This window comes from Cervus elaphus, chromosome 33 (assembly GCF_910594005.1).
Source record: "Cervus elaphus chromosome 33, mCerEla1.1, whole genome shotgun sequence".
NCBI lineage: Eukaryota > Metazoa > Chordata > Mammalia > Artiodactyla > Cervidae > Cervus > Cervus elaphus.
Window position 1 is genome coordinate 2,770,976 of NC_057847.1, and position 16,219 is coordinate 2,787,194.

General features: G+C 39.2%; 1 protein-coding gene and 1 non-coding gene across 6 annotated transcripts in view; one reads left to right on the forward strand and one right to left on the reverse strand.

The window, feature by feature from the left end:
- Positions 1 to 16,219, reverse strand: part of HERC2 (HECT and RLD domain containing E3 ubiquitin protein ligase 2) — a 239,225-nt gene that overhangs the window by 187,187 nt on the left and 35,819 nt on the right. For 4 of the 5 annotated variants that reach the window (XM_043894731.1, XM_043894732.1, XM_043894733.1 and 1 more), the window contains 2 exons: positions 9,279 to 9,416; positions 1,291 to 1,510 (listed from right to left, as the gene is read on the reverse strand). In XM_043894731.1, coding sequence (XP_043750666.1) covers positions 1,291 to 1,510; positions 9,279 to 9,416 — 358 coding nt within the window. Of the gene's footprint in view, positions 1 to 1,290; positions 1,511 to 9,278; positions 9,417 to 16,219 lie in introns of those variants that run through there. The other variant, XM_043894735.1, reaches the window with a different exon arrangement.
- Positions 4,831 to 4,937, forward strand: LOC122688832. The gene has a single exon (XR_006339577.1). It is a non-coding gene; the product is annotated as a U6 spliceosomal RNA (small nuclear RNA).

Below are 16,219 nucleotides of genomic sequence, written 5' to 3' on the forward strand. Positions count from 1 at the left end.
GCAAACAGAAATAGAACAGTTTGGACACACCCCCATCTACACCGATCAACTATCCAACCCAGAGCTAGTTCTGTGAAAAAGGTAAAACTCACTACTATCCAAATAGGTTGAGAAATTAGGAAATCTATAAATATTTAGGAAATAACACTATATATCTAACAAAATGGCTATAGTAAATAAGTGACAACACCAAAAGCTGACAAGGATAGAAAAAAACAACCACTCACACTTGGCTGATGAGAATGTAAAATTGTACAGTTATTCTGCACATAGTATGAAAATGCCTTACAAACCCAAACCTAAGACCCAGCAACTGCACTCTAAGTTATTTATCCCAGAGAAACTGAAACTTATGTTCACAGAAAAACCTGTAGAAAATATTCACAGCAACTTTATTCAAAATACTCTAAAATTATAAACAACTGAGATACCTTCAAAAGGTGAGTGGTTAAAAAAATACGGTACACCTATACACGGAATCCTGTTCAACAATGACGACACACGCATATACCTGGAAGAATCTCAAAGGAATAATACTGAGTGAAAAAGCCAACCTCATAAAGTTACATAACAGACATGAAAACAGCTATAAAAAAGGGTCCTTATCCTATACCCTGCCTGGGGCGGTTCTGACAGAAATCTACACCTGTAATAAAATCCCCTGGAAACACACACACACAGGACTGAGAGCGCCTAAAATGGGAAACATGAGTAACACAGGTAAAATGTATCCAAGTCAATATCCTAACTGTGATTCTGCCTTACAATTTCCACCTGGCTAACCCTGGGGAACCTGGGCGAAGGGTATAAGGAATCTCTCTGTATCATTTCTTACAACTACAAGTGAGTCCATAAAAGCACCTCTTATAATAAAAGAATGAGCAAATCACATTAAGAAGAAAAAAATGAAGCATCTAAACTAGTTAAGCACTACTGCAATATGATAATTTCCTATCCAATACCAAAATTAAACATAAAGAATATAATGTTCAGATCAGATTTTCAAATCTTGACATGCTGATCTAAACTTCCGACCGGTTTCTACTGCTACTGACAGAAAAGTGTCTTTAATGGGACAGATTACAGCATGGCCTGATACTTCATAAGCAAACTGGGAAAGCCATTCACCAAATTATATAAAACATACAAAAAGGGAAAGCAAGAATAAAATTTCAGAAAAAGAAAAAACAGACTACATTTTAAGTCTTAATTAAACTTTCCTTATTAAACAAACCAGACTGAGTTTTACATTTAGCTGTTATCAAGATACTTTCTTAATTATATTATTACCTTTTTTTGTCCGCAGGAGGCAAAGAAATGTTGCTGCTTTTCCACTTAACTTTGACATTCTCCTGGAAAACAGTTCTATTCAAGGCAATGAAATATCGTTCCAAAACAATGAGCCTCTGCTTGAGTCTCAGAGCTGAAAGGGTGGTGGTCGCTGATTGGATGGCCAGAGCTTGTTGCTCTTTAACCAACACAGAAAGACACTCCTTCAATTCATTCACATCTAGAAAACAACATAAAATATCCAACCTCTGAATATCATAGGCACAGTTTGTTTTAAGGTTGATAGGTAGTAAGAACAGGTAACACGAGTGCTTAGTATGTGCCACAAATGATTTTAAGCACTTAACGCACATTAGGTAATCGTCACAGGCACCACAGAGAGGTGGTACTGGGAGGGCATCCTATGGAGGAGGCAACTCAGCTCCGAGCACCTGCCCAATGTCCCCCAGACGCGTATGGCACACTGCCCTTCTGTAAACACGGGATCAGGTAAAAAAAGTTTTTAACACAACACTATGAAGTCAATGCTTATTAGCAATACATTCCTAGACAGAAAGAAAAACCATATTCAGTATTTATGTTATGAAACCAAATTCATAACGAGAATGATGTTTCAATAAATTGCCCAGCATACAACACCCACGAAAGTTGATATATTTACTGGAATATTTCAGAGGAAGATGAAATTAACTAGTCAGAATGTGCTACGGATACGGGGTATTTCGTTATACTATTCCTTCTACTGTGTATGTTTGAAATATTCCACACTTTAGGACTTTTTTTTTAGGTACCTAGAAGAAGTTACATGAATGAAAATAATTAAAAGGAGTCTTATCTAGCGATTAATCATAAAGCTACCTAAAGTTGAACTATAAACTAAGTTACCTTCCACCAACCCCTTATAACACTACGTACCCAGTGGTGACCAAAGGAGGGGGAGGGTGCTGTTCTTTTTGTTCTGTCTCTGATGCTGATTAGTTATGAGGCTAAACCAATCAACACCCTGGTAGCTTTATATCCCAAGAGACAACAGCCACATACCTAGTGAATGTACCTATATGGAAGACACTTACTTCTCAGCTACCCATGACCTCAACATGCTTTTCCCATGAGAAAGGAGATCACAGAAGGCATCAGATGGACACACCTCACCTCTCTTTAGGGCTGCCTCCAGGACAAAGCTTCTCTCACCACGCACAGGCACTATGGCACAGAGACAGATATTCAGAAACCAGAGGCTGGATTCCAAGTGTGGAAAGCTCCACTAGCTAAAACAGCTAACCACTACAAAATCTAGACCAAAAATACTTCAAAAATACATACATCTTTTAAACTCCACACTAGGCTCAAGATGAAGTAGAAAGATTTATACGTGAGGTACCATCCCTAGCCGTCACAGGCATCCTTGCAGAATCACTGTTGGCCCACCACTGAGAGACGCCTGATTCCTTGTGGACACACAGGAGACATCACTGAAACAGCACTGCCAAGGACAGCTCAGCAGAATTTCTCCCAGAGATCAGGTCTAACAAAAGGCACCTTCCACAACAGTCACTGCATTTTCTACCAGGAAGTGATGACATCTCTCATCTGCCTCGCTACAAAGCCCAGAGATAACTGTGAAGCAGAGAGAGCACACATGCTCTTGAGCGTCTACCTGCTCTCCTTCCTGACTGTCCTACATCTGCTTGCCCTGTCCGACTCCTAAGGCTAAGAAATCAGTCGGGTTTTGCAGGACACTTTGAAAGAAGTTGGTGAATGTTTACCTACAAGACAGAGAAATAAATCATGAGGCCATGCGGGGAGCCAGCAGAACTCCAATCCCCCTCCTGACATTAACAAAGTATAGCATCTTCTTGCTCTGTCAGAATGGTGTCACAGAAAGCCAATGAAATAGCCTCAGGATATAACCTGAAGATGCCTGTGTTTCAACACAAAGTTACTCACCACACCACGAACGAGGAAGATCTCAAAATTAATTTTCAAAAGACAATCAATAGATGGAAAAACCAAGATGACAGAGACATTACAATGCTCTGAGAAAGATTTTAAAGAAGCCACAGATTAAAAATGCCTCAAAAACCAAAAACACACTTGAAACATATGAAAAAATAGAAAACCTAAGTCAAAAAGAATGTCTATAAAAAAAAAAAAAAGAACCAAATGGAAATTTTGGAACCAAAATAAAAAGTTCAGTGAAAGGGCTCAACAGTAGAATGAAAAAAAAAAAAAATTAAAAGCTAGAAGTTGCCCGATCTGAATAAAGACCAAAAATACACTGCAAAAAATAAAACCGCACTGAACTAAAACTATGCTAGAAGGATTCACCAGCACATTACATGAAGCAGCAAAAAGGCTCAGTGAACTCAAAGACAGGGCACTGTAATTCACCTAATCAGAGCAACAAAAAGAAAAAAGAATGAAAAACATGTGAAAATAGCTTAAGGGGTATATGGCACAACATCAAGCAGACTAACATTTGCAGGGCCCCAGAAGGAGAAGAGGCGGAGAAAGACACGGAGAAGTAACCTGGTGTAACACGGGTACAAACCTGCCGAACTGGGGCAGGAAGCAGACACTGAAATCTAGGAGGTCCAGGCAGTCTATACTTAAAATGGGTAACCGACATGGGCCTACTGTAGGTAATGGCACATGGGACCTACTCAGTGTTATGTGGCAGCCTGGATAGCAGGAGGGGAGTCTGAGGGAGAATGGATACATGTGGGTGTATGACTGAGTCCCTCTGCTGTTCACCTCAAACTGTCACAACACTGTTAATCAGCTATACCCCAAAACAAAACACAGTTTGCTAAAAATAAATAAATAAGAGTCATCTATATTCAGCCGACAAAAGACTATCTTCAGACATAAGGACAACACACAGACTGAAAATGAAGGGATGGAAAAAGATATTCCATGCAAATGAAAACCTAAAGAAACCTGGGGTACCTACACTTAGATCAGATAAATAGATTTTAAAACAAAACTGTAATAGGGGACAAAGAAGAGCATTACGTAATGATAAAGAGGTGAGTCAAACAAAAGGACTAACATTTGTAAAACAGTTATACACCTAACATAGGCATAACCATATCAAAGCAAATCTTAACAGACCTAAAAAGAGAAATCAATTGCTATACAGTAATAGTACAGGACTCTAGTACCTCACTTACATCAACAGATAAATAAATCATTCAGACAGAAAAATCACTAAAATAACATCAGACTTAAATGACAATGTAAAACCTGATGGCCTTAACAGATAATATACAGTTCATTCCATCCAAAAGTAACAGAATACACATTCTTCTCAAGTGCACGTGAAACATTCTCCATAATGGAAAACACATTAGGCCACAATAAACTTCATTAGATGGAAATCACATCAAGAATCTTTCCAAACTATAAAGTTATGAAATTGGAAATCAATTACAAAAAGAAAACTGGAAAACTCACAAACACAGGGAGATGCAACAACATGCCACTGAAGAATAATGGGTCAATGAACAAATCAAGAGAAATTTTCAAAAAATACCTTTAGTGCTCGCTTCGGCAGCACATACACTAAAATTGGAACGATACAGAGAAGATTAGCATGGCCCCTGAGCAAGGATGACACGCAAATTCGTGAAGCGTTCCATATTTTTACACAGAAGTACAGAACAGACTTTTGAACTCTGTGGGAGAAGGTGAGGGTGGGATGTTTCGAAAGAACAGCATGTATATTATCTATGGTGAAACAGATCACCAGCCCAGGTGGGATGCATGAGACAAGTGCTCGGGCCTGGTGCACTGGGAAGACCCAGAGGAATCGGGTGGAGAGGGAGGTGGGAGGGGGGATCGGGATGAGGAACACATGTAACTCCATGGCTGATTCATGTCAATATATGACAAAACCCACTGAAATGTTGTGAAGTAATTAGCCTCCAACTAATAAAAAAAATAAATAAATAAAAATAAAAATAAAAAATACCTTTAGACAAAGGAAAAAGGAATTGCAACCTACCAAACTTACCAGATACAGCAAAAGCAGTTCTAACAGGGAAGTTCAGAAAGATAAATGTCTACCTCAAAAAAAGAAAAAGAAAAAAGAAAACTCTCAAACAAGAAACTAAACAACCTAAGTAAACACCTCAGTAAACTAAAAAAAAAAAAAAAAAAAGAAATGAGATGAAAAGAAAGAACAAATGAAGCCCTAAGTTATTAGATGGGAGGAAACAACAAAAGTGAAAGTGGGAACAATTGAAAGAGAATAAAAAGATGATATAAAAGATCAGTAAAACCAACAGCTGTTTTTTGAAAAGATAAACAAAAGTGACAAACTGTTAGCTAGAATCACCAAGAAATAGAGGACCCAAATAAATAAAATCATACATGTAAAAGGAAATGTTACAACTGGCACCAGAGAAATACAATTATACAACAACAAACTTTAGAGACTAGATGAAATAAATTCCTAGGAATATACAAAATTTCAAGACTGAATCATAAAGAGATAGAAAATATGACCAGACCAATAACCTGTGAGGAGACTGAAGTAGTCATCAAAAACCTCCCAACAGAGGAAACCAGATCTGAAAGAGACACGTGCACCCCAATGTTCATTGCAGCACTGTTTATAATAGCCAGGACATGGAAGCAACCTAGATGCCCATCAGCAGATGAATGGATAAGGAAGCTGTGGTACATATACACCATGGAATATTACTCAGATGTCAAAAAGAATTCATTTGAATCAGTCCTAATGAGATGGATGAAACTGGAGCCCATTATACAGAGTGAAGTAAGCCAGAAAGATAAAGAACATTACAGCATACTAACACATATATATGGAATTTAGAAAGATGGTAATGATAACCCTATATGCAAAACAGAAAAAGAGACACAGAAATACAGAACAGACTTTTGAACTCTGTGGGAGAATGTGAGGGTGGGATGTTTCAAAAGAACAGCATGTATACTATCTATGGTGAAACAGATCACCAGCCCAGGTGGGATGCATGAGACAAGTGCTCGGGCCTGGTGCACTGGGAAGACCCAGAGGAGTCGGGTGAAGAGGGAGGTGGGAGGGGGGATCGGGATGGGGAATAAGTGTAAATCTATGGCTGATTCATATCAATGTATGACAAAACCCACTGAAATGTTGTGAAGTAATTAGCCTCCAACTAATAAAAAAATTAAAAAAAAAAAAAAAAAAAAAAAAAAAAAAAAACCTCCCAACAAACAAACTCCAGGACCAAAGGGCTTCACTGCGGAATTATGAAAAACCTTCAAAGAAGAATTAATTCTAATTCTTCTCAAACTCTTCCAAGGATAAACAAAAAAAAAAAAAAAAAAAAAGGAGGGAATACTTCCAAACTCATTTTATAAGACCAGGATTACCCTGATACCAAAAACAGACAAGACAACCACGAGAAAAGAAAATTTCAGGACAATTACCCTGATGTTCACAGATGCAAAAATATTCAACAAAATATTCACAAAATAATTCAACAATACATTAAAAGAATCATACATCATAGTAAAATGGGATTTATTCCAGGGATACAAAGATATATCAACATCCACAAATCAATCAATGTGCTATACAACAGTAACAAACTGAAGGATAAATATCATAATCACCTCAACAGATGCAGAAAAAGCACTTCCCATAACTCAATATACATTTATCATGAAAACTCTCAACACAGTGGGTAGAGGGAACATACCTCAATGTAATAAAGGCTATAAATGATGAGCCCAGAGCTAACACCATACTCAATGCTGAGCTGAAACATTTCCTCTAATATAAGGAACAAGACAAGGATGCCCACTCTCACAACTTTTTTTCAATACAGTATTTGAAGTTCTAGCCACAGCAAAGAAGAAAAAGTAAATGAAACTGTAAAGGAATAAGTAAAACTGTCACTGCCTGTAATGTCATGATGTCATACACAGAAAACCCTGAAGACACTCAGAAGAATTATCAGAACTCATCAATGAATTTGGTAAAGTTTTAGGATACAAAATTAATAAACACAAACCTGTTGCATTTCTATTCACAAACAATGAACTATCAGAATGAGAAATTAAGAAAAAGGGTCCTATTGACCCTTTTTTATATATATATCAATATATAAGTATATATATATATTTTATATATTGATATATATTATATATTTATTTATTTTTTTTATATCAATATATATAAAATAGCTAGGAACAAATCTAAGGAGGCAAAAGAACTGTAGTTAAAAAACTGCAAGACACTGATAAAGGAAACTGACAACGTAAGACACATAGTGCTCGTATAACCAAAGAATTAATATTATTTAAATGACCATACTACCCATCCACAGATTCAATGCAACTCCTATCAAAATTTCAATGACATTTTTCAAACAACTAGAACAAATAATCCTAAAATTTGTACAGAAATATAAAAAAAATCTCAAATAGTTAAAATATTTTTGAGATAGAACAAAGCTAGAGGTATCATGCTCCCTCATTTTAAACTATAAGACTTATATGAAAGACCTGAAACCATGAAACTTCTAGAAGAACAAGGCAGTATGCTTTTTGACACTGGTCCTAGCAATATCTTTCTGGATATGTTTCCTCAGTCAAGAGAAACAAAAGCAAAAATAAACTAAAGGGACTACATCAAACTAAAAAGCTTCTGCACAGTGAAGAAAACTATCAACAAAATGATAAAGCTGCCTACTGAATAGGTGATATTTACAAACAGTATATCCAATAAGGATTAACATACAAAAACTCATTCAACATTAAAACAAAAAAACCAACTCAATTAAAAAATGGGCAGAGAAAACCACAATTCTAAAAGACACATGCACCCCAATGTTTGTTGCGGCACTATTTACAATAGCCAGGACATGGAAGCAACCTATGAATGAATAAAGAAGTACATATGTGCAACGGTACATATATACAATGGAATATCACTCAGCCATAACAAGGAACAAATGTGACTTCAGTTGAACTGAGGTGGATGAACCTAGAGCCTTTTATACAGAGTGAAGTAAGTCAGGAAGAGAAAAACAAATATCATGTATTAACCTTGGACAGTAAGGAGATCAAACCAGTCAATCCAAAAGGAAATCAACCCTGAATATTCACTGGAAGGACTGATGCTGAAGCTCCAATACTTTGGCCCCCTGATGCAAACAGCTGATTCACTGGAAAAGACTCTTACGCTGGGAAGGGTTGAAAGCAGGAGAAGGGGACAACAGAGGATGAGATGGTTGGATGGCAACCATCTTAAATGAGGTAACTAGACTAGTCAACGGAGAGGGCAATGGCACCCCACTCCAGTCCTCTTGCCTGGAAAATCCCATGGACGGAGGAGCCTGCTAGGCTGCAGTCCATGAGGTCGCAAAGAGTCAGACATGACTGAGCGACTTCACTTTCACTTTTCACTTTTATGCATTGGAGAAGGAAATGGCAAGCCACTCCAGTGTTCTTGCCTGGAGAATCCCAGGGATGGGGTCGCACAGAGTCAGACACTACTGAAGTGACTTAGCAGCAGTAGCAGTAGACTAGTCAAAATCCTAAAAACAGAAAGTGATTTCCAAGGTAAGAAAGGGAAGTTTCAGTTTGGGAAGATAAAGAGGCTCTGGAAATGGATGGTATACAACAGTGTGAATCTATTTAATGTCACTGAATGGTTCTCTTAAAAGTGACTGAAATGGTAAAATGTATGTTATACACAGTCTACTAAAATATAAACTTGGAGGAGGAAATGCCAACCCAATCCAGTACTCTTGCCAGGAAAATCCCATGGACAGAGGAGCCTGGTGGGCTACAGTCCACACAGGGGCAAAGAGTCAGACACACCAAGTGACTGAGCACACTACTAAACATATAAAAATTTAAGTTTAATTTTTAAAAATCCCATGACAAAAATAAAGTTCATCTACTCTACCTAGAAAACGAATGCCAAACCGTTCATATCAAAGAACGAGAATCTCAGAAGACCATCGTACCTGGTTGCTTGCCCCATACCCAGCTCTCTAGGATTGACTTGGCCCGATACACAGGTGCAGGAGTTTCTTCCTCTTCTTTTTTCTCTCTGTCATTCAGATCTTCTTTCTTTGTTCCAATCTGAGTATCAACACCGTCGTCTGGAAAATTTTTTATAAATTTAAGTATACAAATTGCTTTTTAAAATGTAACATAACACTTGCCAGTCTCTTTGCAAATTTTCACCCAAAAAATGGAAAAGTTAAGTTGCAACACACATCATTAGCTGACCATTTGACAATTGGGAAGAAAAAATTACATGACTCATCAACATAACAAACAGTGTGATTTAAGAAGTAATGAATGGCCGGCCCAGTGACTCCATTAATTTGAAAAATCAAAATATCACTCAAATTGTTCTTTGACGTATGTCTTCCAAGATATTCCATCATTTTCCTACTATATTTCTCAACTAAAAAACTTAGTCTTTGTATTAACATTAATTGTTTTTATCCAGTGATTCCCAATTGCAGTGTGTCCACAAGGCAAGGAGGGCATGGAATGGGAATATGATTGAAAAATCATCTTCAACTCTATACAGTGCCCTACCCCACACCAACTGAGAACCAATGTTACACAGGGCCACTACCACTGAAATAATAATTCAGGAATGCTGCTGCAATACAGAAGTAAATGGAGTACCACAACTTTAGGCCACTGACAAGTTGGCCTAAGAAAAACTGTTATGAAACTCCTTACTTAGCAAGTTAAGAGAGAACTAATATTAACCTTGAAGTGTAAATGTATCCTATCCTAGAAGATCGCTACTAAATGAACCATTTTCTAAATAATAGAAACTATTTTCTAAATAATAATTAGAAATAGACACTTGACCCTTGAACAACATGTGCAGTCAAAAATCTGCAGCTCTTCCGTATCCAGCAATTCAAACCACTGATCACGCAGTGCCATAGTACTTACTACTGAAAAAAAATCTGCTCATATACTGACCTGCATAGTTCAAACCTGTGTTGTTAGTTAGCATCCACTATTACATTTAAATCTGTGAAAAAAGAGTGTATCATATCACAAAAAGTAAAGAGTATCTAAAACCAACAAGGGATAAAAGAAACTCCAACATTCAATAAGAAAAATATCAGATGTCCAACAGAAGCAATGCCAAAAAGCTAATGCCATGAAAAGATACTAAATTCATGCTTACAAAAAATATAACTTAAAACAATGAAATATTACTTTACACTCAGCAAGCTCACAACTGTTCAGTTTAGTTCAGTCGCTCAGTTGTGTCCGACTCTTTGCGACACCATGAATCGCAGCACACCAGGCCCCTCTGTCCATCACCAACTCCCAGAGTTTACTCAAACTCATGTCCATCGAGTCAGTGACGCCATCCAGCCATCTCATCCTCTGTCATCCTCTTCTCCTCCTGCCCCCAATCCCTCACAGCATCAGGGTCTTTTCCAATGAGTCAACTCTTCACATGAGGTTGCCTAAGTATTGGAGTTTTAGCTTTAGCATCAATCCTTCCAGTGAACACCCAGGACTGATCTCCTTTTGGATGGACTGGTTGGATCTCCTTGCAGTCCAAGGGACTCTCAAGAGTCTTCTCCAACACCACAGTTCAAAAGCATCAGTTTTTTGGCACTCAGCTTTCTTCACAGTCCAACTCTCACATCTATACATGACCACTGGAAAAACCATAGCCTTGACTAGACGGACCATTGTTGGCAAAGTAATGTCTCTGCTTTTTAATATGCTGTCTAGGTTGGTCATAACTTTCCTTCCAAGGAGTAAGCATCTTTTGATTTCATGGCTGCAATCACCATCTGCAGTGATTTTGGAGCCCCAAAAAATAAAGTCTGACACTGTTTCCACTGTTTCCCAATCTATTTCCCATGAACACTGTTAGAAAGCTAAAATAAAAGCTCCAAGGCAGGACCTTCTATTCCTTTTCCAGCTGGTTTTGCTCTCTGTATCCCAAGGGCCTAGAACAACGGATGCCAGGGAATAAGCCCTCGATGATGAGTCCAATAACTAAATAATGCCAAGTGTCAGGAGAAACGTGGAGCTGGAGGCACAAATCTTCAGACACAGCTATGGGAGAGTCGAGCCCACAGCCCACCTGGAGAGCAATCTAGCACACGGAAGGTCCAGCAGTCGCCTCCGGGCACTGTGCCCACAGAGCTCTCACATAGGCCTGTGACCGGGGGGACTTGGAAACAAACGCTCACAGCAATCTCAGGCACTCCAGACATAACTTATAATGTGTGAACACTATACACTAGTTGCACTAGTATGTTTTAAATACTAGTGTATTTAAAATAAAAACATAAAAACAAATGCATTAGACAGAAAAACACTTAAAAATATGGATTTGGAAACAGTGTGTCAGGAACTGACAAGTATAATTAACTCAGCGTTCTGCCCCTGAGGCCAAAGAAAAAGCCCTTGTCACAGTATACTACTTATGTCCCATTCTCTCAACATCATGCCATAGCTATGGTTAATGGTATCTCTATTGTTTACAGAAATATCAAGGGAATCCCTGGCAGTTCAGTGGTTGGGACTCTGCACTCTCACTGTCAAGGGTTTGGGTTCAGTTCCTAGTCAGGGAATGAGATCCTGCAAGCCACGCAACGTGGCCCAAAAGAAAAAGGAAAAAAACAAAAAAAATCCAACAAAACATAGATTATTTTTGTAATGTAACTAAAGAGCCTCTTGATGAGGTGAAAGAGGAGAGTGAAAAAGCTGACTTAAAATTCAACATTCAAAAAACTAAGATCATGGCATCCAGTCTCATCACTTCATGGCAAATAGATGGGGGAAAAATGGAAACAGTGACAGACTATTTTCTTGGGCTCCAAAATCACTGCTGACGGTGAATGCAGCCATGAAATTAAAGCTGCTTCTTCCTTGGAAGAAAAGCTATGACAAACCTAGACAGCAAATTAAAAAGCACAGACATTACTTTGCCAAAAAAGGTCCATACAGTCAAAGCTATTGTGTTTCCAGTAGTCATGTATGGATGTGAGAGTTGGACCATAAAGTAGGCTGAGAGCCTAAGAATTGATACTTTTGAATTGTTGTATTAAGAAGACTCTTGAGAGGCCCCTCGACGCAAGGAGATCGAATCAGTCAATACTAAAGGAAATCAACCCTGAATAGGCATTGAAAGGACTGATACTAATGCTGAAGCTCCAACACTTTGGCCACCTGATGCCAAGAGCTGACTCATTAGAAAAGACCCTGAAAGGGAGAAGGGGACGACAGAGGAAGAGATGGCTGGATGGCATCACCGACTCAGTGGACATGAGTTTGAGCAAAGCTCCGGGAGGTGGTGGAGGACAGGGAAGCCTGGCGTGCTGCAGTCCATGGGGTCGCAGTGTCAGACAGGACTGAGCAGCAGCAACAACTTAAAAACAACATTCCAATATCCAAAAAAGGCAGGTAAGAGAAACAGAAAACAAACAGTAAGATGACAAGTCTTAGAATCTAAACGTATCATGAATTATACTATAAATGACCTAAACACAAAAGATGGACTGTCACAATGGATTTTCTAAAAATGACCCAACTACATGCAATCTCTACAAAACTCACTTAGAATATACAAATATAAGGAGATTAAAAGTAAATGAATGGAAAGATATAGATACCAAACAATACTAATCAAAAGAAAGTTGAAATGACTATTTTAATATCACATAAAACGGATGCCAGAGAAAAGAAAATTACTGGAGATAAAGAGGAACATAATAATAAATCAGTAAATTCACCAAAGAAAACATAACAAGCTTACATGTGTATGAAGTCAAAATAAAGCCCCAAAACATACAAAACAAGAACTAAAAAGAAAAATGGACAAATCCACAATTATGTTAGAGATACCAATACTACCCTGTCAGTCACAAAACAAGCAGAGAGAAACCCAGCACTGATAAGGAACTGAAAATCATAAGCATAAACCAAACAGGTGTGATCAACACTTTATACAACAAGGCAGCCAACAAGAGTAGAACACGCCTTCTTTCTGAAGTATACGTTGAATATTCACCAAGACAGACCACATTTCAAAAAGGCAGGACTTAAGAAGGGGCACAAAAGCGAAACAGCACAAGGAAAGTGAAAATAAGCTGAAGTGTGCAATACAGAGTGCCTGGCCAAACAGCAGAGCGTTATTCTTTTTAATCCTTACAGAACGATTTTTCCAGCAGGCAGGCTTCTGTCTCCTGCTCACAGATGCAGAAGACACTGCGTCTCACAGTGCAGTTCAGGCAAAGAGCTTGGGCTAGAATGCAGTGGAGGCTGTAACTGCTAGGCCCTACGCACCCACAGGGTCTGCCTACAAGGCTGGGGGCAAACTCCAGCCTGAAGCGGGCTTATGTATGGTCTGAAAGCTTAGAAAAGATTTCACATTTTTAAATGGTTGAAAAGTAATCAAAAGAATGTTTTCTAATGAAAACATTATAAAAACTTCACATTTCAACGTTTGCTGAGTTTTGTGTATGGCTGCTTTGGCACCACTGCAGGGTCCCAAAAGTTGGTCCCCCGGCCCTTTAGAGAAAGTCTGCCAACCTCTGATGCAAACCTCATTATAAACATTACAAATAAAAAAGAACACAAAATGCTCATATAACATCAGCAATATAATCTTCCATCACCAGGAAGCAGACAAGCACCAGTTTTACTCTCAGGAGCATAAACAAGAACATTTACAATAGCAAAAGCAGGAGGAAGTCACTTGAGGATACAAAAACCACCAAGGAGAGCTCCACAACCAGCTCTGAGACAACAGGTTAAGCATGTCATCTCTTCTCTCCATTAACACAGGGCTCAAAGTTTACATCAAGCAAACAAACAGAACAGAACTGCTATGGAACACATACACCCCACAGATTACGGAAAGATGGGGACAGGGGAGTGGGGGAGCTGACCCTCCTAAGGCTCCAGGGTAACACCCTGCAGGGGAAGAGCAGGTTTCAGGAGATGAAACGAGGACTGGAAGACTCTAACACTCTCCTGTTCTAGCACAGTAAGATTTTTCACAACCACCCGAAGAGATTTCCTCTCAAAGCGCTGTCAGAAGGTGCTAGGTGTAGGACCTACAGAAAGAGGAGTTCTTGTTCAGTCACTATGCTTGAGGTCCAGGGTAAGCAGCAGGCTAGAGGCACAGGCAGCCCCTCTGTGCAGGTCTCCCCACACAGGCAGGGGCCACAGCTGGAGCAGCACTCCCAGAACAGCTCAGAGCCTCCTGCTGCTCAACAGAAGTTCAACTGTGTTTTATTTTCACTTTAATCACTACCTTGAAGAAAGCTTGTTCACGAATACAGGCTTCTCAATTAAAAAAAGAAGATCGGAATTAAAAAAGAAAGAACTGTAGGTATCTAAGAACACTCCCCTCATGGATCACAGCCTTGTCGCTGTGAAGGGGCTTGCATGACACAATGAATCTATGACCGAAACCACGCCAGGTCACCCCAGACAGACAGGTCACAGTGAGGGGTTCTGACGAAACACGGCCCACTGGGCGAGGAAAGGCAACCCCCTCCAGTAATCCTGCCTGGAGAGCTCCACGGAGAACGTGAAAAGGCTTCTAAAAAGATACGACGCCAAGAGATGAGCCCCCCCAGGTGGGAAGATGTCCAATATGCCACGATAGATGACCCACCAGGTGGGAAGATGTCCAATATGCTACTGGGGAAGAGCAGACGGCAATTAAAGAATGAAACAGCCGGGCCTAAGTGGAAACAATGCTCATCTGTGGAGGTGTCTGGAGGTGAAAATAAAGTCTGATGCTGTAAAGAACAATATTGCACAGGAACTTGGAGTGTTAGGCCCATGAATCAAGGCAAATTGAAAGTGGTCAAGCAGGAGATGGAAAGATTGAACATTAACACCTTAGGAATCAGTGAACTAAACTGGACAGGAATGGGAGAATTTAACTGAGATGACCATTATATTTAATACTGTGGGCAAGAATCCCTTAGAAAAAATGGAGTAGCCCTCACAGTCAACAAAAAGAGTCCAGAATGCAGTATTTGGGTCCAGTCTCAAAACTGACAGAATGATCTTGGTTCACTTCCAAGGCAAACCATCCAACATGACAGTAATGCAAGTTTACTCCCCAACCACTGATGCCAAAGAAGGCAAAGTTGAGCAGTCCTATGAAAACCCACAACACCTTCTAAAACTAACACCAAAGAAAGATGTCCATTTCATCATAGGGGATTGGAATGCAAAAGCAGGAAGTCAAGAGAAACCCAGAATAACAGGCAAGGTTGGCCTTGGAGGATAAAACGAAGCTGGGCAAAGGCTAACAGTTTTGTCAAGAGAACACGCTGATCATAGCAAACACCCTATTCCAACAACCTAAGAGACGACTCTACATATGGACATTGCCAGATGGTCAACATTGAAATCTGATTATGTTCTTTGCAGCCAAAAATGAAAACGCCAAGAGAAATATCAACAACCTTGATATGTAGATGATACCACTTAATGGCTGAAAGTGAAGAGAACTAAAGAGCCTCTTGAGGGTGAAAGAGCAGAATGAAAAAAGCTGGCTTAAAACTCAACATTCAAACAACTAAGATCATGACATCCGGGAACATCACTTCATGGCAAATAGATGGGGGGAAAATGGAAACAGTGAGACTTTTATTTTCTTGGGCTCCAAAATCACTGCAGATGATGACTGCAGTCATGACATTCAAAGATGCTTGCTCCCTGGAAGGAAAGTTATGACAAACCTAGACAGTGTATTAAAAAGCAGAGACATCACTTTGCCGACAATGGTCATACAGTCAAAGCTGTGGTTTTTCCATTAGTCATGTACTGATGTGAGAGTTGGACCATAAAGAAGGCTGAGCACGGAAGAATTGATTTTTGAATTGTGGAGCTGGAGAAGACTCTTGAGAGTCCCTTGGTCAGCAAGGAGATCAAA